The 26895-nt window shown below is 36.3% G+C and overlaps 1 protein-coding gene across 4 annotated transcripts in view; it reads right to left on the bottom strand.

Moving 5' to 3' along the window:
* Positions 1–12: 12 nt before the first annotated feature.
* LOC125057175 (potassium voltage-gated channel protein Shab) overlaps positions 13–26895 on the bottom strand; it is a 43480-nt gene continuing 16597 nt past the window's right edge. Inside the window, exons 2-14 of one of the 4 annotated variants that reach the window (XM_047660683.1) lie at positions 11260–11365; positions 9713–9843; positions 8539–8766; positions 7410–7716; positions 4735–5581; positions 3900–4021; positions 3466–3558; positions 3070–3147; positions 2023–2173; positions 1449–1798; positions 1085–1157; positions 828–964; positions 13–464 (exon numbers count right to left, since the gene is read on the bottom strand). In XM_047660683.1, coding sequence (XP_047516639.1) covers positions 369–464; positions 828–964; positions 1085–1157; positions 1449–1798; positions 2023–2173; positions 3070–3147; positions 3466–3558; positions 3900–4021; positions 4735–5581; positions 7410–7716; positions 8539–8766; positions 9713–9843; positions 11260–11301 — 2655 coding nt within the window. In that variant the 5' untranslated portion in view covers positions 11302–11365 and the 3' untranslated portion in view covers positions 13–368. Of the gene's footprint in view, positions 465–827; positions 965–1084; positions 1158–1366; positions 1799–2022; positions 2174–3069; positions 3148–3465; positions 3559–3899; positions 4022–4734; positions 5582–7409; positions 7717–8538; positions 8767–9712; positions 9844–11259; positions 11366–26895 lie in introns of those variants that run through there. The other 3 variants (XM_047660684.1, XM_047660685.1, XM_047660686.1) reach the window with 3 other exon arrangements.

Below are 26895 nucleotides of genomic sequence, written 5' to 3'. Positions count from 1 at the left end.
TCCAAAAAAAAATAACAATTTCAGAAATTCTTTAATAATTGCTTTTCATTCAACTATGCTGTACAAACTATACGCTTAAATTAGAATTAGCAATTAATAATTGCACGTAAAAAACTTAACAAGTAGGTACTTTCAACTTTTCGATTGGAATGAACAATTTCACCTTAAATACATAATTTACATATTTATAAAACTACGAAATGAAAACTATCAACAAGCAGTCACAATCGCCCAATGATATGTTTTTTTATGTATTTTTTTTATTTTATTGCGTTCTAATTAGATCTATAGCATACGCCGAAGGGTGCGGCATAAATTTCACTACAAAATGGGGCCGCAGCATGTAGCAGGGCGTGCAGACAATGATACTACGACACAAGGTTGCTTCTCTCCATGCCGGCTTTATGGTTGTGCCCCTTGAAGTCTTTGAGACGTATAGGGGACGACTCGCTACCAGAATCACCCTAAAATAAATATATTAAGTTTTTAGTTATGTATAAACAAAATAAAACTTTAGAGGTGTCAAGGGACACCCGGATGGAACGAAATTCCTTTCGATTAATTTATTTGTTAAACGACGACGAAAAAAAAAAGCCAACATCACGAGGTGTTCCCAGGCGGTCACCCATCCAAGTACTGACCTCGCCCAATGTTGCTTAACTTCGGTGATCGGACGAGAATCGGTGTATTATAATAGCAAAAAAGTGTCGTGACAACTTTTCGTAAGAATTTTTTCCGTCTAGCCCCCTTTCACAACGCGCGATAAGGAACTTCGTTCCAAAAAATCCCTCAAACCATTTGGCCCTGCCTACGGCATTAAAACTAACGTTGTTTCCAAGCGAGGTGGTCTCCTGCAGGAGCAGCTCGCTGTCTGTGCCCCGGGACTCTTTGTTCTTAAGTATGGAACGAGATCTGTCTCCCTCAAGGGGCCAGCCGCCACTCCCGCGCTTATTGCCATTTTTACCTAAAAATAAGTCGATAAATATATCTAATTTCTCAATTTTTTATTATTAGTTATGTAAACGTATCAATAAAAATATATGTATGTAAGGTCTTTATGATAAATAGATCCACTACAACTTACCAAATAGGATGTGATGGTTAATTATCCTCGTCGCTATCCCTCGAGGCGGTTTCTTCTCCTCCTCCGACCACACCTAGAGTATTTAATAGTGTATTCAGTAAGGTATATATCAGTAAAAAGTAATTTGAAAAACAAAGGGAAGAAAACAAACTAAGAAAGTAAAGAGTTAAAGATTTATTGGTGCATGCAGGTAACGAAGAAGACAATGGTAAGTCCTGGAACGTGCAAACATACGAAGGACGATACGAACATAGATTCGACATGTCAACAAAAATTCTGTACCCCAAAGCCAATACTGTCTCGGTTGGTATGTTTGAACCGCGTTGTCTTCGTCGTGAGAGGGCCAGCGTAGGCGTTGACTGACCTGCTGAAATCTTGCTTTTCTATGTTTGGGCTTGGAATCGTCTGCGGGGGATTCCTCTAGCTGAGCCAGGCTGGCTCGAGAGGAGTACAGCGGCAGTGGATCTGCCGTCGCTGCACTAGCCGCTCCGACCGCGCTCAAACTGGCTCTGGAGCCACGCGGCGAGCTATCGGCCTGCGAATCTTTCGCACATAAGACGCCCACATCACCCGAAGCACTTCTGCAAACCCCCGCACCCTCGCCGCTCCCCCCGCTACCGTCCAGCGGATTCACATACAAGTTTGAGGAGTCGATCTCGCACGTGATGTCGCCCTCTGAAGGAAAAGGGTGCGTAAGGCATGATGCAAATGTATCTGCAACGCAAGACAGACCCATATGGAGCCGAGCACACCCAACTCGCGAGAGTCAAGAGTGCTCTAGTAATTGTGCATTAACAATTAGTGGTAAATATAGAGAGGAAATGCTTCACATAACACGGTGCGATTGAACGTAACCGACACAAAATTATTTTCTGTCTTCATCAAGGAAGGACGGGGCTCTGGTTATTGTACAGGTTTAAAATGGAAAGAGTACTTACCGGGGCTATCGAGACTGTTAGGGGTAGCTTCAGGTAGCGCGCGCGGTGCCGGGTGTCTCTGCAAACAAGCCAATTCTACGCAAACTGGCTGTCGCAAATCTGATGTAGACATTGGCATAAGCTGTTCAGCATCTATGAACTCTTTATAACCCTGAAAATGTTAGGGTAAACAAGTTAAAAAACAAGACGAAAAAACCAAAACTGTCAGACAAGGGGGGGGGGGAAAACCTTTTGAACGATAGAAATCTATACAGAATTTATATATTATAATACTATGTATATGTCGCAGTCAATTAGCTTAATAAGCAATTAACAGCCTAGCCTCTTAACTAAACAGCGCTGTTAACTAGCGGCCTGAAAGATAATCAGCCAGTTGATCAAACAGCTAGGCAAATGACTTGGATCGATGACGTTTCATTACTTGCCTAGCCTGTTGACTGTTAATTAAATTTAGTTCCATTTTCTGCCGCGTCGAAACTCTTCCAACAAAACAAACTGTCAAGTTGTCGGCTAACCACAACTTTGATGCTGTTTTCCAAAGTTTAATGAAAAAGAACAAGTACAATGGAAGAGTGTAGTGATAATAATATTGTGGCTGCGACATATTATGAAAAAAAAAATCAGTGGCGCTTCAACCTCTTTCGGTCTGGGCTTCAGATTTCTGAATCTGTTTCATGACCATTTCTCAATCTAATAGGCAAGTAGGTGATCAGCCTCCAGTGCCTGACACACGCTGTCGTCTTTTTGGGTCTAAGACATGTCGGTTTCCTCACGATATTTTCCTTCACCGTTCGAGCGATGATAAATGCGCACATAGAGAGAATGTCCATTGGTGCACAGCCGGGGATCGAACCTACGACCTCAGGGATGAGAGCACGCTGAAGCCACCACTGCTCGACATATTATGAACTGAGTAATATATTACGAATTTTCACTTTCATTTTTAATTACACCGTTAGGTTCACAATGCTTTAATTTTGTTGAAAGAGAAAAACTAATGACTAAATTAAAGTTAGTAGGAAATATTAAAGTTAGTTTATTTAGTACCTTAAACGTGCAAAAACAACATTCAAACTCTGAAGGCAGCTGTTCCAAGTCAAGCTGTTTTTCAGCCATCTTCTTCTCCTAGAAAAGAAAAATATTAGTGGTTAATTTCCGCTCACTACTTTAAGGCAAGGGAATGTCGATGTTAATGAATGCCTAGTTTTCCAAATAATTATTATTAATTGGTTATTTAAATTATGTGAAAGAAATTGTGTGTGAGTTATTTAAGAATGTTAACAATAGACTCGAAAATATAACAGAAAAATACTTATAATTTATAAAAGATAACATCTACACTGATATAGTTCTAGCTTAAGAAGTAAAGTTTAGTAGAAAGATCTATAAATACAAAATTCTACTCAGCAGGCACTAGCACAAATGACTTGGTGAATATCTTACTGGTGTTTGTTCAGGGTTTATGAGCAAGCGTTTTTCCGGTGAGCCCAAGCCTTCTGCCGAGAAGCGACGATCCGTCTTAGGACTACTCTGAAACTACAACTTAATAATTTAAAAGCGAATACCAAACGCGAGTACCTCTAATCTACGGCGCAGATTACGTGAGTTACTTTTTCGTACCACATCTACATACGGTAATGCGTAATATAATACAAAATTTAGGGCTTATATTACAGATACCGGCAAACTTCTTGAGCATTAAATAAGGGAGTGGGGGGAAGTTTGCGCATCGCGGGACAAAATGAAGGACGTTTGTTCAAGATGTTTGCCGGTATCTGTACCCGTTATTAAATGTTAAGCTTTATCAAAATAATCTCATGTTCGCAAAGAAATTAGGCCCGCGAGACTTAAATTATGTTCAGTCTATTAGAGATTACCTGAAGAGGATCAGCCTGTGGCATCCTATCGGCGATAGCATGCTCATATTGCTTGTAGCAGCCGGAGTTGGGCGGCGCTTCACCTTCCAGACTTGTGCCGTCCGCCTGGGACAAGTTGTGTCCTGGAGACACATACCATTCATAAGTAGCCACGTATCCCTTCAGCAGTGTCAACATCCCCTTAAGCTCTTTTAACCTTGGCTATGCATGATACGATAAATTAGCGATAGTTATTAACGAATGACGTAAATAGCAGCGTGAATACACAACACACATTCCACACAACAGTCTAAAATTCAGCGTCCTCCGGATACACACAACAGACAGTCCACAGGAGAAATGGGAGTTAGTTTTATGAAGCGTTAGGCTTACGCTGACAATGTAATCGACCTTAGGTAAAGTGTCTTCGTCGCACATCGCAAGCTACACGCGACGCGAACCCGACCCCGAGCTACTATACTAATTAGGGGCCGAGTACGACTGCGATAGTAGTAAGTAGCTCATCTCGCGTCGTCTCTTGCCTCAATGAGGACGCATTTGTCACCTGAAGACAAGGAATAAACATACTCTGAATGCACCTCTTCGCATTGGACGAGTTAACATAGCTGTAGCTGCGATGTAACGTGAACTTTTTTATTTGAGTCAAAATGTCTGCGAGTCCGGAGCGCGGTACTATGCGACGTGCACGCAACGTAGTACGACGCTTACAATCATTTCTACGAACATTAGAAATTAGCACAGACCACAAGAAGCTTGCATGCAAAGGTGACCATACCGAGCAGAAAACACATGACATGGTAAAGCGTCAGCAACGAGCGTAACTCGAACTACTGACCTGTGTCGACGATGACGTCGATGAGGTCCATGCTCTTGGCAAACGCATCTCGTAAGTTTATGTGGTGGAAGGAGACAATGGAACCCTCGCGCTTGGCACGCTCCAGCGCCTCGCGACGCTTAAGCGCCTTCTCGCGCCTCATCTGGTTCTTGTAAAACTCGGCGAAATTGTTGACGATTATAGGGATGGGTAACGCAATTACCAGCACGCCGCAAATGCAGCATACTGATCCGATAACTTTGCCCAGAGGCGTAGTCGGATAGATGTCCCCATACCCCACTGTGGTCATAGTAATGCCGGCCCACCAAAATGTTTCAGGTATCGAAATGAATTTAGTCCCTGGCTCCTCTTTCTCCGCGAAATAAGCCAGTGATGAAAAAATGAGAACTCCCATCGCGAGAAACAACATTAAAAGTCCGAGTTCCTTATAAGAATTCCTAAGTGTAAAACCTAGAGACTGCAGGCCGGTAGAATGTCGGGCGAGTTTTAGGATACGTAATATTCGCATAATACGAAATATTTGGACAACGCGGCGCACGTCTTGAAATTGGTCCGTCGCATTTTTGTTTGTTTCTAGAAGAAATAGGGAAACGAAGTATGGCAATATCGCCAGCAAATCTATCACGTTAAGTCCACCTTTGAAAAATTTCCACTTATCCGGTGACGCACTAAATCGTAGCACATACTCGAGGGTAAACCACGTGATACACACGGCTTCGATCATCGCTAGCTGCGGGTTGTCCATCGGGGTGCCGTTCTCATCCGAGACTTGCATCTGAGGTATTGTGTTGAGAGTGAGCCCTATCGTGGACAGCACGATGAAGAGGATTGAAATGACGGCGATAACCTGCAATTACGCACTGATTCAGCTGCTTGTTCTCCTAGCTTTCATCCTTGTATGTACATGACGTCTTTGGGTATAGGAGTTAATATAATACTTATGTAAATAATGCCGTTTATGGTACAACATTAATTACAGTAGTATCTTGTAAGAGTTGGGTATTATTGTATAGAACATGTTAGAATGCGTGTATGTATTTACAAGGTAAGTACTTAAATGTGTAATTAAATGTAGTATGTAATAACTACGTTTAGTTGATAGTAAGATTACTTTGTAGAAGTAGTTTCGGTGTAAAAATAACATCTATTTTTGAAGATATGTCACAGTAGTATTGTGTGAATGTGGTGAAAGTAAGATTTTAGTATAATCAGTTTGTAGTATTAAACGAAAAAGATTTGCGATCAATTTAATTAGGAGCTGAATATTTCTGAAGAGATCTTTCCAATTAACAAGTTAAAACTTCTTCGTTTAATACTGTATTAATGTTAGTCGTTAGTACGATAAAGCGAAAGCGTTAGACAGTTGGATGTATCAGGTAAGTATACAAGGATATGTGAAAATGTTGTGGAGTAGAAGAGGGTAGTCTGCAAAACGACACTCGGCCTTAGTGAGAGACAGCGCGGGCGCAGCAGACGCCCGCAGTCGTTAAGCAACGACCGAGGGCGACAGTTGTCCCGTGCCGCAGCGCACGCAAGCCTTAGAGTGACGTCAGCAACGCCTGGTCACATTGCGTAAGCCCATCCCTTAGCCAATATTTGCGACAACAATTAAGCTTTGTTTATATAATATAGTTCTCATTGAGAACTGCCGACGCGACTGTGAACATTAAAGTTAGCAAGTGACAGTAAAAATGGCACATAATGCCTCAATACATTTAAAATATACATAATAAATGTTTAAATGTATACAATATTGTATAAGCCACCATTATGTAATAAATATACAAGCATGATTCACGGAGACTCGGCTCGTTAAGCTTCTTGATGTATATTGTTGCATGTACCTTCAGCAAGAAATTCGCGATTTTAACAAAATTTCTCCAGTCTTTATTTTTTTTAAGGTTCTGTACCTTCAATTAAACCTCGTTACACTAAATAAAATTACATTCTTCGTCGTAAATAGATAGGCTGTACGTTTTCATTCAACTGGTCCTATGAGGGTAGACTGTGTTCGAATACACGCTTAAATGATATAAATACCTTAGAGTAGGTAATAGAGGAACACACCACATACAGATCAGGCAACGTAAGCGTCGGGGTCAGATACTCCGATAGTGCAAGACAACACCACAATTAATCAAAGCGACCGTACCAAATCAAGCTGATTAACCACCAATTAAAATAGCGATTTTCCACTATTAATTAATTTTAGACAACACAAGTCTTTGGTACAGCCGCTTATACACATAATAACAGATATATAACAATGCAATAGATGTTATTCATGCACCATATAAACGATATTCGAGAAAAACACGTGCTATAGAGATCAAAATTGCCAGGTATAAAAAAATTGAATTATAAAATATCGTAATTGTATAGAAAATAGTAAGTATAAATGTGCTATATCGTTTCTAAAATACAACAATTTTAAAAGGTTTATGTACTTTGATACGTAATAATAATATTTGATAAATATAAGGTAATTTTTTGCATATATTATAAGTCACTTAATAATCTGTGTAATAAAGAAAAAAAATAATTAAATAGTGCATATTTCAATTTGAAAATAGTTGTCGAAGCATTTTACATTTACAAAGGTTTTAATACCTCCACATTATTCCTGGCAGCTTAATAAGAAGGTCATTAAATGAAATATTTATTCAATACATTACCCTGGCCGCAATACTCGTAGTGGGTTTCTCCAACAAGTCCCACAACCATTTCTGGTATTGGGCGCAAGTGCCTTGCCCAAATTCTTCCTCTTCTCTTTGGCGCAAACTTTCCGCTTCCTTGCGCATTTCTTCGTGAACGTGTTCCTTTCTCTGATGATATTTGTGCTGACAACACGATTCTAAATACAGTTCGTCTACACCCCAATATTCAAGGTCATCGCTAAATGCCAATACGCACATTTCATCCACTAAATGCAACTTGCCAGTCCGATAGAAGTTTAATATCGAACTGAAACTCTTTGGATGCCTGAAATAATATAATAAATCGATTTGGGAAAATTGTCCATAAATGAGAGCTAACAAGATGTCCTATCACATGACTTCTAGTTAGAAGTTAGTTCCAAATCAGAGGCGGAGATTATAAGGCTTCAATCCCAGACGAGAAAATAACTGTTAAGGATGATAATTACAAGAGGCTAATCACCTATTTGTCTATAATAAACATCTTGCGTATTCAAAAATTAATTAATGCGGAAAATTGTCCTTAAATGAAAGCTAACAAGATGTCCTATCACATGACTTCTAGCTACTGGAACTCAAAGTTCCAGTAGTTAGATGTTAGTTCCAAATCAGAGGCGGAGATTATAAGGCTTCAATCCCAGACGAGAAAATAACGGTTAAGGATGACAATTACAAGAGGCTGATCACCTATTTGTCTATAATAAACATCTTGCGTATTCAACTAACTTATAAACGACTCGGGAGATTAGTATAATTCTTTGTTTAAACTAAAACAACAGAAAAGAGCACTTTACACGTTTTAAACTTGATCGACTACGTGTTAGTGTCTTCTTCTCACTACTTTATTATTATGACATTTTGTTTTAATATAAGAATGTGAAGCATGGCGTAATGGTTGCAGTTCCCTTGTAAACCAAAAATAGTAGAGTTTGATTTAAAACTGGTGGTTGTTAGATAAAAAAAAAATGTAGTTCCATTTTTAAATTTAAGCCAAATATGAAGAAATGAATTTCGATTTGAGTTGTTTATTTTACACTTTTTGCTTAGCTTTTGATTCCCTTCAAAACATCCTGAATGCATTTGAAATTAAAATACTTAAGCTGCCTACCTATCAAAAAAATATTCATTATCTTGCAAGGAGTAGTCATCGCAGAGTTCAGTGATCGCTTCATGTGTGTTGCAGTCCCGTAGTCTGCCAAGACGTGTGTGTGGCAGCCTTTCCAATGTCCGCCACAGGACCTCGTGTCTGACACCACCAACGTTTATTATCACCCGTTTGCTCAGGGCCTTAGCCCGGAGCATCATGAACGGCTCCGGTGGTAGCGACGACATCGACCTGCAAGAAATACGACGCAGATAATCAACATTTATGCAGCAAGTACCAGTTTGACAGACGCATTCTAAAGGTGGGAACTGACCAACGTTACGAGGTGTAATGTAACATGTAATGTAATGTTACACAGCGACCATTCGTGCAGTCAGTACGTCGTGTTGCGGAGAAACACGACGTAACACGACGTACTGACTGCACGAATGCTCGCTGTGTAACATTACATTACATGTTACATTACACCTCGTAACGTTGGTCAGTTCCCACCTTAATAGATTCTTTAAAGATCAAGAGTTACAAGCGTAGAAAACTTTCCTTTAATAAGTATATTAAGTCACTAATTAATATATCAAATTTAAATATTTAATCTAATAATATGGTAATATTAATATTCCTCTAGAATTTGTCTATTTAATGTGTGTGTCTAAAGTGGCTCTGGTAACGCCACACATACCAAAAGACCTAGACCGATTCCCGAGAAATGAGGAGTCGATACTTATTGGTGCTTTCCTCGCTTAACGAATATGTATCGCAATACAGGAAATGATTTAGGAACTTTTTAAGTTTGTTTTAATTTCCTTTTTATCTATTTTTTAATTGTTATTATTACTTTGTACGTTAAGAATATTGTAGATACTGTATATTTGTGTGTTGGATATATATTATAAATATCTTTAGGTTTAGGTTATAGATAGTTAAGTAGTAGTCAAGTTCAGTAAACATGTCAAAAGGAGCAGCCAGTCCCCAAAACACATGGAATATAGGGGCTAGTGCACTTTATTTTACCTGAATATACTGTTATTGTGTATAATAAAGTTTGTCTTTCTTTCGATACTTCTTATTAAACAGTTCATATTATGCAATCTCTAAATTTTCGCAGATTTAAGAATAAGATTTAATGCTTTTAAGAATTTTACAATAAAAATATGTTTGTATGACTGTGTGTATGTACCTGGAATGCGCCCGTTGCAGCGCTGCTGCGGCGGCCGCGGCGGTCTGGCCGGGCGGCGCCGGCGCGAGGCTGAGCGAGGCATCGTGCGGCGCCGCGAAGCCCATGGGCGCGCGCGGGGGCGAGTCGCCCACCTGTGAGTATATATCGTATGAGATTTATTTTCAAATAATAGCTTTTATCGTAGTGTTTTGTAGATTATTAGTAAATAAAGTATACTATCGCTTTCAGAATGTTGTTTTTTTCTGGCAGTGTGAACAAATACTTTGCTTTCACAATGGACAATGCCCAAGCAAGCTGTAGCACTGGCGCGGCGCATCCGGAGGAGCTATAACAGCAAACAGGCGGTGATAGCGAGAAGACTTCTATACATTTAGACAGTCCTTTTAATGAATTGCATATACATACTTAGTCTGGCCATAAAGACTGTTACAATTAAAAATAAACAAAATATTACATTTGAATTTGGAATCTGTCATTTTTATATGATTGTATTAGCTATGAAGGAGTGACTGAGCCATACTATTGTGAAAAAGGTATCAAAACATCGGCACAAGTGTATGAAGATACTATTCTTGAGAAGGTAGTGAAGCCCCTTAACAACATCATGTTCTATAACCAAGAATGGTCCTTCTAGCAAGACCATTCTTGGTTATTGCCGGGTCGTAAAGCTCGGTCTACACAGTCTTGGTTGGAAACGAACGCTTCGGACTTCAGAGCTGAAGACTGGCCGTCGTCTAGTCCCGATCTTAATCCGCTGGATTATGATCTAGTCAGTTTAAGAGAGTACGGCTGGCTCTAAACGCAATGATAATTCAGAGTCCCTAAAACAATCCGTACGATTGGCAGTGAAGAATTTTCCCATGGACAGAGTGCGTGCTTCTATTGATAACTGGCCTCAACGTTTAAAGGACTGTATTGCAGCCAATAGAGACAACTTTAATTAAGCTTTTTTATAGTTTAAATTGTTTTATATTAATGTATTAAATTGACACGCTGTAAAATTAATAAATGTTATTTGCAATAGAAAAAAATAAGTTTTTCTGTTTCTGTATTTATGGCAAGACTAGGTATACAGTAGAAACACTTTGCTGATGGTTTTACAATCAAATTTACTAATGAGTTAATTTAACTATCTATTACTACTATTTTTAAGACACACTGGAGTTGTATTGTCCGAATAAATATTTTTTTCTATTAATACCTTTGTATTGTACGGTTTCCTGGTAACCGGGATGCTTTGAATTATTGAAGATATTATTTTTACTCTATTTTAATCACTCACGTACAACAAAAGAATAAACGCTTAATAATGAAACGCTATGCTATACTAATAAGGCTGAACACAGTGTCGTCTGGCTATAGCCAGAATATACTCTCCGAGTGTATACTTTCGGGGCGTAACTCCGACAATTTAGGTAATCGCTACGCTTATAAAACTAACAAAGCCTGAGTGAGAAAAATGTACAGCCTTGGCTTGTACATATAAATAACTGGTTTCATAATTGAAATTATTTTGAGAACCTGTATACTAAAAATACTGAGCCCACCTGCCACTGCGCGGCGCCGCGGCCCGCCCCCTCCCCCACCATATCGCTAGCTCATCGTGCCACGCGCCTCCGCATTCTGCCCGCGCTTGCCATTTATGCCACTACCCTGGAATACAAACAATAATTATAAAATGTACTTATGAATCAAATCATGTTGACCCAGTCTGCCTTGCGATTCTGTAACAAGGGAGTCTATAACAAGGGAGCTTGTAGTTTATTGTTTATCAGAATGCCATATCATAAAATGACTGCTTCACGACTAATTTGAGCGCGACCGCCCCTGCAAAAACCGCTGTGTGAGTTCGAAAAGTGAGTTACAGAATCGCTGGGCTGTACTGCCAAGAACTGCGCATAAGCTCTTGGTTAGCTCAGAGCTTAAACGTTCGCCGACGACAATAGTCACCCTAGAAAAACCCTGTTGATTATGTTTCATATATGATAGAGAGAGACGACTCATTGGTCTAGTGGTTAATACCACTGACTGCGAATCCATGGGTCACGGGTTCGATCCCCGGCTGAGACGAACATCGATGTGATGAGCATGTGTTGTGATTAGGTCTTGGGTGTTTAAATATGTATTTATATGTCTATCTATCTATAATATGTATGTATATCCGTTGCCTAGTACCCATAACACAAGCTTCACAGGCTTAGCATGGGACTAGGTCAGTAGGTGTGAATTGTCTTTAAAAAAAAAAATATATATATGAACCACTTCTGTTCCATCTAGGACCTCCAACCTAACCAACTATGCCAAAAACTCAAGTTTTATCGAGCAGCCCGACATACAACGCCCACTATTTAAGCCTTGACTTGTTTAAGCTGTCGCGGAATATGCTTAAAAGGAGTATTAAGAATAATCATAGCGCTAAAAAACCTGCATCATAAGCACACCCCACACCCTCTACATGAAGGATACTCTGACTTACACACCATCACACAACACAACCGCATTAGGTATTACTTAGTTATTTTTTTTTGTTATATATAATTTAAGTTATCGCTAACTTACGAAATCAATTAATAAATAAAGAACAATAACTATATAAGACCTCTATGAAATTTTAAAAACTACATTTACTTATATAAACGTATATATATAAATATATAAAATGTCTATAAATCCTTCTCAAACATAAACCCACAAAAAACTTAGACTAGCTAATGACTTATTCATAAACAATTTTATCTACGCAAAACAAATAGAAGGGTGTTGAAAGTGAATCTGTATTGAGAGCAGGCGTGGGCGGGAATCGATTGGTGTAGGGCGGGAGGAACGAGGCTTGCATTGAAACTGATCCGATAACGACCATATACAGTGCATACGATAGCCATCATAGTTGCTCTTGTGTGTTACCCTTCTGAAAAGCTATTTTTAATTAACGTAATATCTTTGATTCTCAATACCGACTTCATACACATTTAGTCGTCTATTCGTAGCTCAGCGACTAACTTAACGCTTCTAATAAAAACTAACATCTGTTGCTAACAATATACATTAAACGTTAGTTTACAAGTGCAAAATCAAACTTTTATTGGTTCATTTTTAATTGCTGTGATACATTAGACATAGTTGTTTACGACTTTTTATCGACGTATAACTTATCAATAAAAAAAAATCAAAATCATTTATTCATATAGGTGACACTATGTATTCTTATGAACATCAAAAAAGAAAGATATATTAAATGCTTCTAATTACAATTACTATAACTAATTACATTTACTGTTAGTCCTCAAATCAAGGGCGTAGTCCGGAAGAGAAGAACTGGCAATAAGCTCTCCGCCACTCTTTTTTGTTTTACACAATGTTTGTAAGGAGCTGCAACCATTACACCATGTTTCACATGACATCGTAAGTAATTAATAGTTAATTAATAATAATAAAATAAATTAAAAACAGTGATTTGTCCTCTACATTCTCGTGGGAACAACACGCAAATACATAGTCAATATTGTTAAATCTAGCGTTTTATACATTTATTTATCTAAAGAAAAAAAATCCATCAACCGAAGTTCTTTACTATTGGTTTACAATGTTAAGGTGACAGGTATAATTCACGGAAGTAAAAGGTTGTACCTCAGGAAACCTTTACGGTTTCATCGGCAACGTACCCGGGTTAGTGAAAGAATCTTTAGGGAAAGGAAAAAATCTTTAGACGAAAACGTTTAACAACTGTCCTTTTCAGAACACACGACCTTATCTATTCTGATCTGTTCTTGTCAGAACACACGACCTTATTTATTCTGATCTCTTCTTGTCAGAACACACGACCTTATCTATTCTGATCTCTTCTTGTCAGAACACACGACCTTATCTATTCTGATCTGTTCTTGTCAGAACACACGACCGTATCTATTCTGATCTGTTCTTGTCAGAACACACGACCTTATCTATTCTGATATGTTCTTGTCAGAACACATCACTGTTATCATTACGACACGTTAACTTATCACCTACAAATCTAACGAAAAGTGAAACGAGAGGTATAAACATTTCACCACTATTCGAGGCTTATGTACATACGAAAAGGTTAGTCTGTTAATTAGCTACATAGTTTCAATGCGATTAACGGGTAAGCCTACAAACTAACAAAATCCTTTAATAACAACAGATTAGCTTGCACCATATTTGTCAGGCCGTTTATAATAAACAAACATTAACCAATACTTGAAAAAGAACATGTAAAAGTATTCTATTTTTCTGGTAACAAAAATTAAAAATTAATCATCACAGCAGCCTAAAAATATCATCAGGTAGGTAGTTTAAGCTAACATAAGAGTATAAATTAAACCTATATTCATATAACAAGAGTAATTATTGCTTTATAACAAGTATTGTTTTAATTAATAAAGGTTATTTTTTGTACTAAGGACCACTTTATAATAACTGGCTGAATGTTTAGCTTATGATATGAACATAAAAGATAAGAAGGAAAAGTAGGTCACTTTCTCTATATACTTATATTACTTAACTACTTATTTTCCCGGCGTCACTCGGTCTGCAAGCCACCCTCTTTAATCAATACTATATTTGTGAATGTTCTACGTAATCATTCACTGTCATTTGTCAAACACTGATACAGTAAAACCGTAATTTAGTCATGGTTTTTATTTATTTTTTAGTTAATATGAAGCAGTTCTTACTTAAGTAGTTGGTTATTTATTAACATTCGTACTCAGAGTCATGTAAGAGTTAACGTTTATTTTGAAAAGATTAAAATAAGTTCACATCTAAGGAAGCTGATAAAAGATCTATCACTGTTCTGTACTTCTTATTAAATAAATATTGATATCATTACAAAATGTGTACTAAACATACCCATATATATAATATTCCTACCCAATAGAAAAGATGTAAATAGATATGGAAGTAAATAGGCTTGCTACGAGGGCAGCTCGTAGCTCGTATTGATCTCGCGCTACGCGGCAGGCGTGTAGGCGCCGGTCGTAGCACGTAGCTACGACTACTTATACCATTGACTTGCCTACTATATTTACGAAAACATCTTCGCAAATATGGGGAGCTAATATTGATGAAGAAATATGCCTTTGTGATGTAACTAAAGGATATGTTATCGCAATGCTACTTATTTTACGTTAATTATTCATACAGTCTCATCAATTCAAAGCTTTAGTCCTTAACTATAGACTTTACGACTGTTTTTTTACTAATGACAGCCAGAATCAAGTATAATAATAATGTATTGCTATAAGAGGAACGGAGGAAGGGTAAAAGAAAATGTTTAAAGTATAAATTGCATTAGTAATTAAAAATAAGCAAAAACACCAATTAAAACGGATTGACAAATTAAAATAGTATTTCGATTTTATTTTTTGGAGCGGTTCTTATTTCTAGTGCTTAAGATGTTGTATTATTACAACTTATTATTTTTTATAAATTTGTAATCTATTCGTGGTTAAATTAAAATTGTAATTTAACATAATAAAATTCATTCGAGGATCGTACTACGTTAAATCCCGCATGTAAAGAAATACTAATTAAACAGACATTATTTTAATACATTCATCTACTAAGACCTTATAATGTATCAAGCCTATAACGAAGGAACAAATGGCTATAATAATAAAATAATATAGTACATTGAAATAAATAACTAAACTTAACATAAACTAAAATATATCATTAAAAGGAGTCCCTTTAGGCAAGGTTCCGAAGATACTGGCAGTGTTCCCCCTTTGAATCGCTAGACTAATTCTTTGTCCGAGGTAGCTGCCAGATCTTCGGTCTCCTGTGATGTCGACTAACCTTTTTGAAATTTCTTTAAAAAGCCTTAAAGCGCTAGGACACCACGGACCAAGGGTCTCGACACCAAATGGTATATAGTATATTATATATAGTAATAACATTATATCGGTATCACCGATTTAGCTTGTACCAAAAGCACTTATAGAAAGTAAAATCAAAGTAATCTATTAGAATAAGGAAAATGTCTGAGATTAACGTCGCTGAGAAAGTGCAAAAGCGATTCGCTTTTCGCAGACAGAGTGTCGACTCCTTCGTGATTAGAGGGGCAATGTTATCCATATTATTAACTACATTTCACCCCCGACTCACTGACCTTGTCTTTTACTAGAGTGAACATCTTATGGAATTAACAGATATTTCCTCACTCTTGGCATATTATAAAATAAATAAATCAGTGGCACTACAACCTCTTCAGGTCTTAGCCTCAGATTTCTGAATCTGTTTCATGATCATTTTTTAAATCTAATAGGCAAATAGTTGATCAGCCTCCAGTGCCTGACACACGCCGTCGACTGTTTGGGTCTAAAACATGTCGGTTTCCTCACGATGTTTTCCTTCACCGTTGCAAATGTTAAATACGCACATAGAAAGAAAGTCCAGTGCACAGCCGGGGATCGAACCTACGACCTCAGGTATGAGAGTTGCACGCTAAAGCCACTAGGCCAACACTGCTCACTTGGCATATTATAGTTTATGATATATTAACACTACGTTATCTATTTTAGTCTTTCAATAATTCAAACACATTCATTTAAAAAGTATATTTTACAGACCCAACAATTTCTCTGTTACATATCGCGTAATATTTAGATATTGTGGTGTACTTGCTTATTAATTTTTAAATGTCTAATATAATTCTAACATTTCTTAAATACACAATACAAAGTGTTCTTCTAGATCCATAAGGAGTATTTTATATTGCATCTCATTGGTCGAAACGAGTTTTTTATTAAGATATTAACCCCAATTTAGGAACGCGTAAACTATAAATGTCTAGACAATGTCATTTCATGTATAAATATTTTTTAGCGTAGTGTGATTGCCAGTTAATACAAATATTAATGGCCTTGGCAAAAGTGGAAATGTACTAAAGAAAACTTCGTTAAAGTAACAAACACATAAATCACCTCATTAGGACTCTGGCAAAACGCCACATAATAATGATTTGCCATAACTATTGTGCTCTTATCGGAATAATTTTGATGAAAGCCATAAGATGGTCACGCTACGGGTTTATGTAAATTGCGCGTAAATTATTATGTACTTATGAAATGTGAAAATCGTAAAACTGTAACCCGCTTAATACGTTTTCCGCTTAATGTGTATACTATATTAAATCTCGGATTTATGCCAGAGATATTTCATAACTGTGTGCGTAAAGGAGTGCAGTCATTATTAAAGGACGTTAATCTGTGAGCTTAATCAAGGTTAAAACCGCGACCTTTCAAACGCAGGACTTATCCGTATAAGTATAGCCATGTAGTTATACCCATACGGTTAATTGACCCACCCGTTTGTACCCTGAAAACGCTATTACTTTTTTAAATCTATACGCTTTCCATTTATTCCGCCCTAGTTGCCTTTTGTGGCTAAGTCTCTGTGAAATTGTTACTAAGCCTTGCGGTACTAGAAAGGTCAGAAAGTAATCTTGTATTTCGCGTTCATCATTCTGAAGGTCGCGTTAGTGATGTATAGCTGCCTCCGTTCTCCAGTTTTCGGCAAGCTTTAACGCCTTTAAGGACTTTAAGTAACTTGGTCGGTCAGGGAGTATATGATCGGCCTCCAACTCGTGCTTTTAAATTAAGAATACACATCACGCAAGTACGCACGCACTACATTTAAGGACCTATCCTATCGCCAAACTCCAAAAAAGTACATTGTTTCTTTCTATTTTTCGTCATCGTTTCTTGAAGTAGGGCGAATGGAAAAAATATATGGTGGAGTTGAGTAGTTAATGTATCCATTTTAAAAGATTGATACACGATTTAAATAACTTCGATCGATAGAAAAAAAATCCAAACATAGCCAATTTTTAACACTTTCAATTCATTTTATGACGAAAATGTATATAGAACATAATTTTGAAATGTACACGATATATTTAATCGCAAGCAAAGTAATCCATTTCAGAAAAAAAAATGATATAATTACATTAATTTAATGTTTTACATAACTAATTGTTATTACGGGCCGACGCGACGTGCCTCTCCACTGCGCACCGCAGTCCACCCCGAGACACTGACACAGCAATTCGTGCTGGGATAGGGCCTTAAATAACACTTCTATCAGGAGATCTCAACCCAAATTATAGTTAATTATTTAGATGACTCGATATTCCGTGAGATTTAGCAATCGTGATCAGCGACAGACCCAGAGTCCGTATTGATTAAAGAGATGTTCTCCGTTTGCAATCTATGAATGCGTTAATACAACAAGCAATCTCATTTAAATTAAAATTTCAAAGTGCAATTTAATTTCCGCCGGATGCAGATTCAACAGTGCGATACGCCAGTAATTATCTAGGTCCCTTACAGGTTTCCAAGACTCGCTCACCCCTGACATTAAGCGTAATGTTCCATGCAGGCTGTACGCTCTCGACAGACCTCGGTAATTGAATCGCACGTGTAAATACAATACAATACACACGTTGTAATCAATAAATCCCAGTGTTCGAGTCAAATTTTATGTCGAATGTTGGGTTAGTAGAGGGTAAAATTTCTTTAACTATTAAGTTTCAAACTAAGTACGGGTTATATAGTTAAAATAAAACTGGAAATAAAAAAAATAAAGAAACCAGTAATGGTTTTTCTAATAGGCTATATATAAGTAGGTAGGATCAGCCTTCTGCCTGACACTCGCCGTCGATTCTTTGGGTCTAAGGCAAGCTGATTTCCTCACGATATTTTTCTTCACCTTGAGCGAGTGTAAAATGCGCATAGACAGAAAGTCAATTGGTACGCAGAAAACTGCAAATATCTTATAAAAAAGATTGAAATTTTTTTTGTAACAATTTACTAAATCCTAAATTGTGTAAATGGTTTTATTAAGGAAACCTTTTATTCGTCAGCAAGTTTTGTGCAATATCTAGGAGAATTGCAATATTGAAAACTGCGTAAATAACTGCAGACTATAACACCAATACCGATCACTAATAATTGGAATTCAAAGTTCCGGTTTCCATGGCAATTTTATTTATTCTTTGCAATCCATATAGCGCTGGTATCGCAAACATAGAATTACGTTATATTAAAACTCAATTGGAAATCCTGCCAGAAATAATAATCCTCTTCTATAGTTTATAGATATAATTTATAGTTTCTAAATGTTACCATTAATAAAGCTGTGTTAATATTTAATGTCTACGCCATTAAACGATTATCGAGAAGTAATTACAATATAGAGTTACACTTGACACTGTAATAAATCATGTCACACGTTCTATTATTTTTCTAAGTTTAGACCGGAGTTTCAAACCATTAAACAATGTAGTTTGATTAAAATATAATTATAATAAGACGATGGCAAGAGACCGGACGCTATGAGTTTGATTGAAGGTGGGCCGGGTGCTGGTATGGGATGCAACCTGATCAGACACGCTGGTCCTTTCCCGTCAACATGGAACCAACAACAGAGCTGGTGCGGCTTGTGAAGCGGCTGAAAAAGCTAATGCATGCAAATACAGGGGTCTAGAGTCCGAATATGATTTTGTCCCATTCGGTGTCGATACCCTTGGTCCGTGGGGTCCTAGCACTATAAGGAAATAGCAAAAAGGTTAGTCGACATCACAGGAGACCGAAGAGCTGGCAGCTACCCAGGATTAGGAGCGCTGGAAGTTTCTCGCTTTGGAGGCCAAGACGCTTTTTGGATCGCTAAACTTAGATTAATTCTAATAATATAGTGACAAAAAAGTTTTAAGTACCTAAAATTGTGTTTGGTTTATAAATAAAATAATTTGCATTCTTATAAAACTTCACATATATGCGAATTTATTAAATTACAAAACCCGTCGATTCCATTTCGAATTATGTATTTGAAGCATAAATTAAATTAAAAATAAAAGACAATAATAAAATTTATATGAACCAAAAACGTTTGGTTCGTTTAAATTATAAATATGCCAAGCCATTTAACTTGTCAAGAAAGCATATTGGTGCAGTATCCGTAGCTGTTCGTCGAAGCTGTCAAATATTGTGTAAGAATTTTGGCTAGTACCCACTGCGGCACTATTTATCAAAAGTCAAATGAAAACTACGAACTAAAAATAGACCTATTTATTTCACAATATTTGGTATTAACTAAAAATTCACATACATTTTTACGCGCTTCACTTAAAAATAATGCGACACTAATATTGTTATTATATGTTATTTGAATTAGAAAAAATTATGCTACAACCCCTAATTTTTAGTCAGACTTATGTATCTGTCTCGTAATAATATTTATTCCTTCTTAATAGACTGTGATTTTTTGTACGTTACACACGATTTAGATTTTTAGGTATAAAGTTTGCTGGTTTTTTTCGATGTTTTTCGAGAGAATAGTCCATTAGTGTACAGCCGTGATTCGATCGGACGATCTCAGGGTTGAGAGGGGCACGATCACTACTGCATGTTATTTAAATACTGGCATAATTTCCGAACCAATTCAACTTAGAATCCTTCAAGACCAACCAATTCGACTTAATACCCTTCAAGAAAAGCACGTACCAATACCTAACTAGTCACAGCTTATGGCTTATTATTATGGGGTCATGCTGCTGATGTCGAAACTATTTTCATCCTGCAGAAGAGGGCTATTCGTGCAATCTATAATTTAAAATGTAGGGAATCTCTGAGAGATAAATTCAAGGAAATTAATATACTTACTTTTCCCTCGCAATATATTTATGAAAATATTATGTATATAGGTATACAAAAATAGTGATAAGTTTACTAGAATAGAACATACGCACAATGTTAATACTCGGAACAAACGCAGGCTGCAATTTCCCTGTACAAGACTGTCTAAAGTTAGTAATTATTTTTTGGGAAAAGGGATACTTTTCTTAAATAAAATCCCAGGGGCTCTTTTATCTCTGCCTTTTAACAAATCTAAGAAATGTATTAAAGAAAAGCTGTGTAAAATGGCTTACTATAACGTTAACGATTATCTAGTTGATAAAAAGGGCCTGGGACTAGTGCTAGACAGGCTACTTCTAATTAATTTGCGATATTTTTTTAAATAAGTGTTGTTTGATGATTTGCTATTTTAAAAGAGTATCGAGAGTTTTTTACCCCGGCTTATTCTCTCGGCCTACACCATCTGTCTTCTTTGCCGATGAGTAGGGATTGATACCGCTTCAAATTTAATGACGTGGAATAAGTGATACCTATATCCTATGTTCCATAACAAACATATTTTTTTTATATTTTTTTTTAGTATCACTTTACTTCATAGTACACTTATACCACGTAATTCGCCTTCTACTCCCGTTCTCAAAGGCACGTTCAATGTAATTTTGTTAATTAACATTATGTGTCTCGGAGCTAAGCAATTTGGGTTCATCAACACTAACCCTCAATGCATAAATCAACTTGCGACAGGTAAATAGCAAAAGACTGGGTGCAAATCGTCATGCGTGACAAGTAGCAGTGACGTGTCGTCCACAATTAGAGTGTTCTTGGCATGTCTCCCGGGATCTCCCATTTTCTTAACACTCGCTGTGTTCATTTTCATAATCGCTGTAAATAATAGATGTGTTTTAATGAACAGCTTTAATGAGCGACGATTTTCGTGTTAGATCTTGTTTATCTGATATGATGTATGAACCCACGAAATCGCACCCTGGCTGCAATCTATTTTTATTTTTGTGTGCGAAAATTTACTATTGGCTGTATGGTGTAGATTTTAAATATATGACATGTTAGAAGGCTCTTTTATAAATAATATAAGCAATAAAACAGAAATTTCATTATCGGACGTCGAGGTTATTAGAGTGGAATTTCGTATTCTGCGTCGTTCTACAAACGAGCGTTTTTAAGGCAGTTTTTGCCGCGCACCACCACTATGTGGAATCAGCTGCCCACTAAAGTATTTCCGAACTAATTCAACTAAGGATCCTTCAAAAAAGAGCAAACGAGACTCGAGAGCCTCTGGCATTGTGACGGAGTGTATTGTACATGGGCAACTGTATTACTTAACACCAAGTGAGCCTCCAGCTCGTTTACCCTTGTTCTAAAAAAAAAGAATAATCTATGGCTCAGGCCGATCAAGGGGAATCACTGAATAATGTAAATTAAAAATTATTCCTTGTCTCGTAAAATAATTACACTATTACTCGCATACATATGTTAAGTTTCTCTGAAGGATATATTCTATCAAACGATTAACGAGATACGACGAGTTAAAATAATTTTTAATTAAAAAAAATCATACTTAAAAGAGCAGCGTTGACCTAGTGGCTTCAGCGTGCGACTCTCATCCATGAGATCGTAGGTTCGATCACCGGCTGTGCACCAATGGACTCTCTTCTACGTGCTTATAACATTCGCTCCAACGATGAAGGAAAACATCGTGAGGAAACCGACATGACTATTTACTTAAAAAAACGTAAAAAAACAGACTGACAAATTGCCAATTATAAAGAATAGGTTAATTGTGTATTATCTTAATACCACTGCGTGCTACACGCTTATAAAGGTATTTAATTATCCAAAGTGATCTCTAATTATATTATCCTATTACTTTTATATCAAATGCATTTCCGCTTTTGTGATATCAAGCCATTATAACATCGTCACACATGGTGTGAAAACACAGCCATTGTATGTGAACTAGTGCATTGTCTCAATTGTAGTTTTCATTGTTTATCACTTGTTCTAAAGCGTATTTTAATTAATGTTATTATTATTAATTACTTAAGATGTCATGTGGAAAATGGTGTATTGGTTGCTGCAACCATATACATATCCATACAAACGTTGTGTAAAAAAAACATGGCGATTAAAAAAAAGTGGCGGAGAGTTTATTGCCAGTTCTTCTCTTCCGTTCTACGCCCTTGATTTGAGAACTGGCACTAAATGTAAAGTTAGAAGCATTTCATATACATACATTACTTTTTTTTGACGTTCATAAGTGTACATTGTGTTACCTATATGATTAAATGATTTTGACTTTTTATATTGATGCCAAAGCTTTATCTTCTACATAAACAAGCGTTGAAGTTGATACAGGTCAATGGTTCAGGTTTTACCATAAATTCAGGCTTTAAAAATCAATACTTAATTGGTGATTTAGGCTAATCATTCCATCCCCCTGCCAGGATACTAATCTTTGATACGTCCTAGAGTTATCTATCTCGCTTGTGGTTGTGGCCTTTGTTACTGAAGGTCGGCAGTTAATCTTCAAAATCTCTCCTTGGTCATAACGAAATACCTAGATTTTAACCTACTCTTTTTTATATTAAATTAACTTTATTTACACGTTAGAAAAGTAGATAGAAAATAGACAAGTAAACAGAAAGTAAGTAGGTTTATGTTTTACGCTATATACCTAAAATTTAAAATGTTATTACGCAATATGAACAAAATTATACAAAATTACAATATCAATCTAGTTAATTTTTTTTAACCTTAATTAAAAAGAAATGTTTCTAGTAACATTCGCAAGGAAATTTACAATATTTTATGTCCCTAATTAAAATGTAATGTGAGACTAATTATCGGCAGGCACGTTAATTATTTATATATATAATTTAATTGTATATAAGAAAACGCCAAGAACTCGAAAAACCATCGATTAGCTTTAATGTGTGGGCGAAGTGAATCGCAATCAATAAACGTTTTCTTATAGGCAACCAAAAGTGATAATACTGTAATTGAAAGGAAGTCAAAATGTTATAAACGAAAACAAAATAATTAAAATCTAAGTTTCCATATACTGCCAAAGCAAGGGCGTAGTGAGGGCGAGGAGAACTCAAGAAACTCCAACACTTTTAATCGCAAACAGAAAATTAACACGCATAAAACTCAATGTTTAGAACACGGAAACCTCGTATAAAATGAAAGGGCAGACACGTCCGGAAATTAAAATAACATAAAATATCAAGGAACCACACTAACGTAGGTCAAGATGAGTATTTTCGTCCTCGCCTTGATACAGGGCTCCGGACATCGTGTCAGCTAATAATAACTCTTTCGTCAACCATACAAATAGACGCGTGTATATTAAAAATATATTTGAAATCCTTCAAGAAGTCAATCAGCGACAGTTTACTCATAAACTATTATTACTGAAGCAGAAGAGCAGTGTAAGCTTAGTGGTTAAACCTTGCGTATCTACTCCGATATCGTGTATTTAAATAAAAAAATTAAAAAAAATCAATGGCGCTACAACCTTTTTAGGTCTGGGACTCAGATTTCTGTATCTGTTTCATGATCATTTGACAATAGGCAGTAGGTAGATCAGCCTTCTGTGCCTGACGCACGCCGTTGACTTTTACGGTCTAAGGCATGCCGGTTTCCTCACGTTGGTTTCCTTCACCGTACGAGCGAATGTTAAATGCGCACATAGAAAGAAAGTCCATTGGTGCACAGCCGGGGATCGAACCTCAGGGATGAGAGTAGCAGTAGGCCAGTAGGCCAACACTGCTGTATTCAAATAACGTTTAAAAAATATAGTTTTTTGTTTATATTTGCGCAATGATCATTTTCTTGTACGGTAAAGAAAAACATAGTTACCCAACAAATTTAATTAAAATCAAAGAGTTATGTCAATTCAAATCCTAATTCTATGTTTAGTAAGTATGAGAAATATAGCTCAATTCATTGACATTGTATGTAACTTATGAACAGAGCTCAAAGCCTGCCCATACGTAATGTGTATCAATACCATTATCAGAAAGCTGTTGCTTGCACAAAAGACAGATGAATGTTAGACTCTGTGGTATCAGGACAAAGAGTTTATATAGAGATATGAACAGACAATTTGCAGCATGCAGTAAATAATGAAATATAACATAATCATTACTACATTTATGAATAGAATGACCAGATGTTCCGTTATGGTTTACTCAAGCTTATTACGTAGTTCGTTTAGTGCTATCTAATATAAAATGTTTTGTAAATATATTTTAAGAGCTATGCAAATATGAGATGGGTTGTAAAAGAAACTAATATGTAAAGTAATTACTTTAATTTGTCGAAGTATTTTTTTTCTTTCTATATATAAAGGTTAATGTTAGATCGATGGAAGAATCGAAGTCTGCGAGTGGCCATACGATGTTTATGTCTCTATACTGTACTATCTATATAATATATGTATATATACTTTCCCCCTTATTCATAATTTAGTCTCTTTTTAACATAGCGGAAATACATTTAAACACAATGTAATTTGTAGACAAACTGCAACTGAGCTTCAAAGGAGCTTATTTATAATCAATAGGGTTGTAATAAAAGCAATGATCCTAATATGTTTATTTAAATTATAGCGAACATCTAGTCCGAGACATTGACCTATCTGTCCGTTAGATACGTTCTACAAATACAATCAAAGTATGTGCGCCCGCGCAGCTGTGCGACGATTCATTTGTCCATCGATACGACGCGACGCTTTCTAGTAATTTGCAATTTTGTAATCCTACCACTATTTGTTCTCCTTAGATCTTTTGTACATGGGTAAAACGGACTAGAAGCTCACCAGATATTAAATGATACCGGCCATGGACACTCACACTGTCAGAAGGCTCGCAAGTGCGTTGCCGGCCTTTTAGCAATTGGGACCTTCTATTTAATCATTTTTATATTATATAATAAAGCCTTATTTAACCTTAATAACAATGATTTGTTTAAAATCCCTCTGATTTAAGTAGAATTATTAAATAATACAAAGAGTATTGAATTTAGAAAAAACATTACGCTTTTGCTCACTATACCAAAATGTGTCAAATATCTGTCAATTTATGAGAGTTCGATCGAAGTGGATCCGTTTTGCAGTAGTGACGTAAGACTCAAGTGTCGGGATGACGTCACTGGATCAGAATGTAAAAGCGAGCAAAGTTTGACCCAATTTGTTTAAAAATGTCTAAAAGCTTCTCGCTCTTGATATTTGGTGTCATTTTAAGCTTACCGTTTTAAGTCTATTTTTAATAAAAATGGATAGTAATTATATTAATTCTGTTATAACTTATAATAATTATTATTCTGATATTACTTTATTATACACAATTAAAAAATAATATACAGGTCCGTATACATTTTGTCGGATGCAAAGAACAATATCAAATTGTGCTAAATTGTCAATGTCTTAAAAATTAAGGCCTATAGGCCTTACAGTTAGTTGACTTCTAAACTTATGGCAAAAGGATTTATCTTTTTAAGATATCTATATCGTCACTGTAGAATGATAATCTCGTATGTCAAAAAAAAATTTTTTTTTCGTTTCTATGCTATTTGAACGCCTAAAAGGACTCCTTTTAATAATATATTTTAGTTATTACTTTTTTAAAGTTAGTTATTGTTATATTAATTTATGTTATCTATAGTATTACTATATATATAGTATAATGAAGAAACAAAAGGGTAATACGTCACTTTTGTTATCGAATTTTAAATAAAATAAACTTGATTCTTTTACCTGTGTACATCTGTGTACGGGTATATAACTTAATCTTACTTTACGAAAACTTATATAATTCTAAATACATAAGTTCTAAACTATATTTGAAAATGATTTACAGTTTATAACACTATTAATTGCTTAATTTTATATCATCCGGCATCTTGAGAATCTCCCACCACAGAACATTAAATTGTATCAAACAAGATCACTAGTCACTTTTAATTAAAATTTATTATTATATTTTTGATATTTGAAAATAGAATAGTAATTTCATAGTCTACCATTTCCTGTTTTTTAAGAGTCTAGAGATTAATAGCGCGATTAAGATAATATAATTTGTTTACTCCGTTTTCGTAGAATCAATCTAAAATATGTGGTAGGTATTTTTATATTTCCCATCATTTTTTACCGAAATATTCTTCTAATCGGTGGCGCTGCAACCTTTTTGGTCGAGGCCTCAAATTTCTGATAATCTAATAGGCAAGTAGGTGAGTCGCCTCTTGTGCCTTACACACGCTGTCGACTTTATGGGCCTAAGGCAAGCCGATTTCCTCACGAAGTTTTCCTTCAGCGTTTGTGCGAATTTTAAATGCACAGTGATGTCCTAGTGGCTTCGGCGTGCGACTTTTATCCCTGAGGTTGTAGGTTCGATCCCCTGTAGTGCACCAATGGACTTTCTTTCTATGTGCGCTTTTAACATTTATATATACATATTTCATTTATCAGACCTAGTTAGTAATTTTTCTACATTTTTGGAAAACCCGAAT

This window comes from Pieris napi, chromosome 16 (genome assembly GCF_905475465.1).
Source record: "Pieris napi chromosome 16, ilPieNapi1.2, whole genome shotgun sequence".
NCBI lineage: Eukaryota > Metazoa > Arthropoda > Insecta > Lepidoptera > Pieridae > Pieris > Pieris napi.
This window is presented reverse-complemented; position numbering and strand designations above follow the sequence as displayed.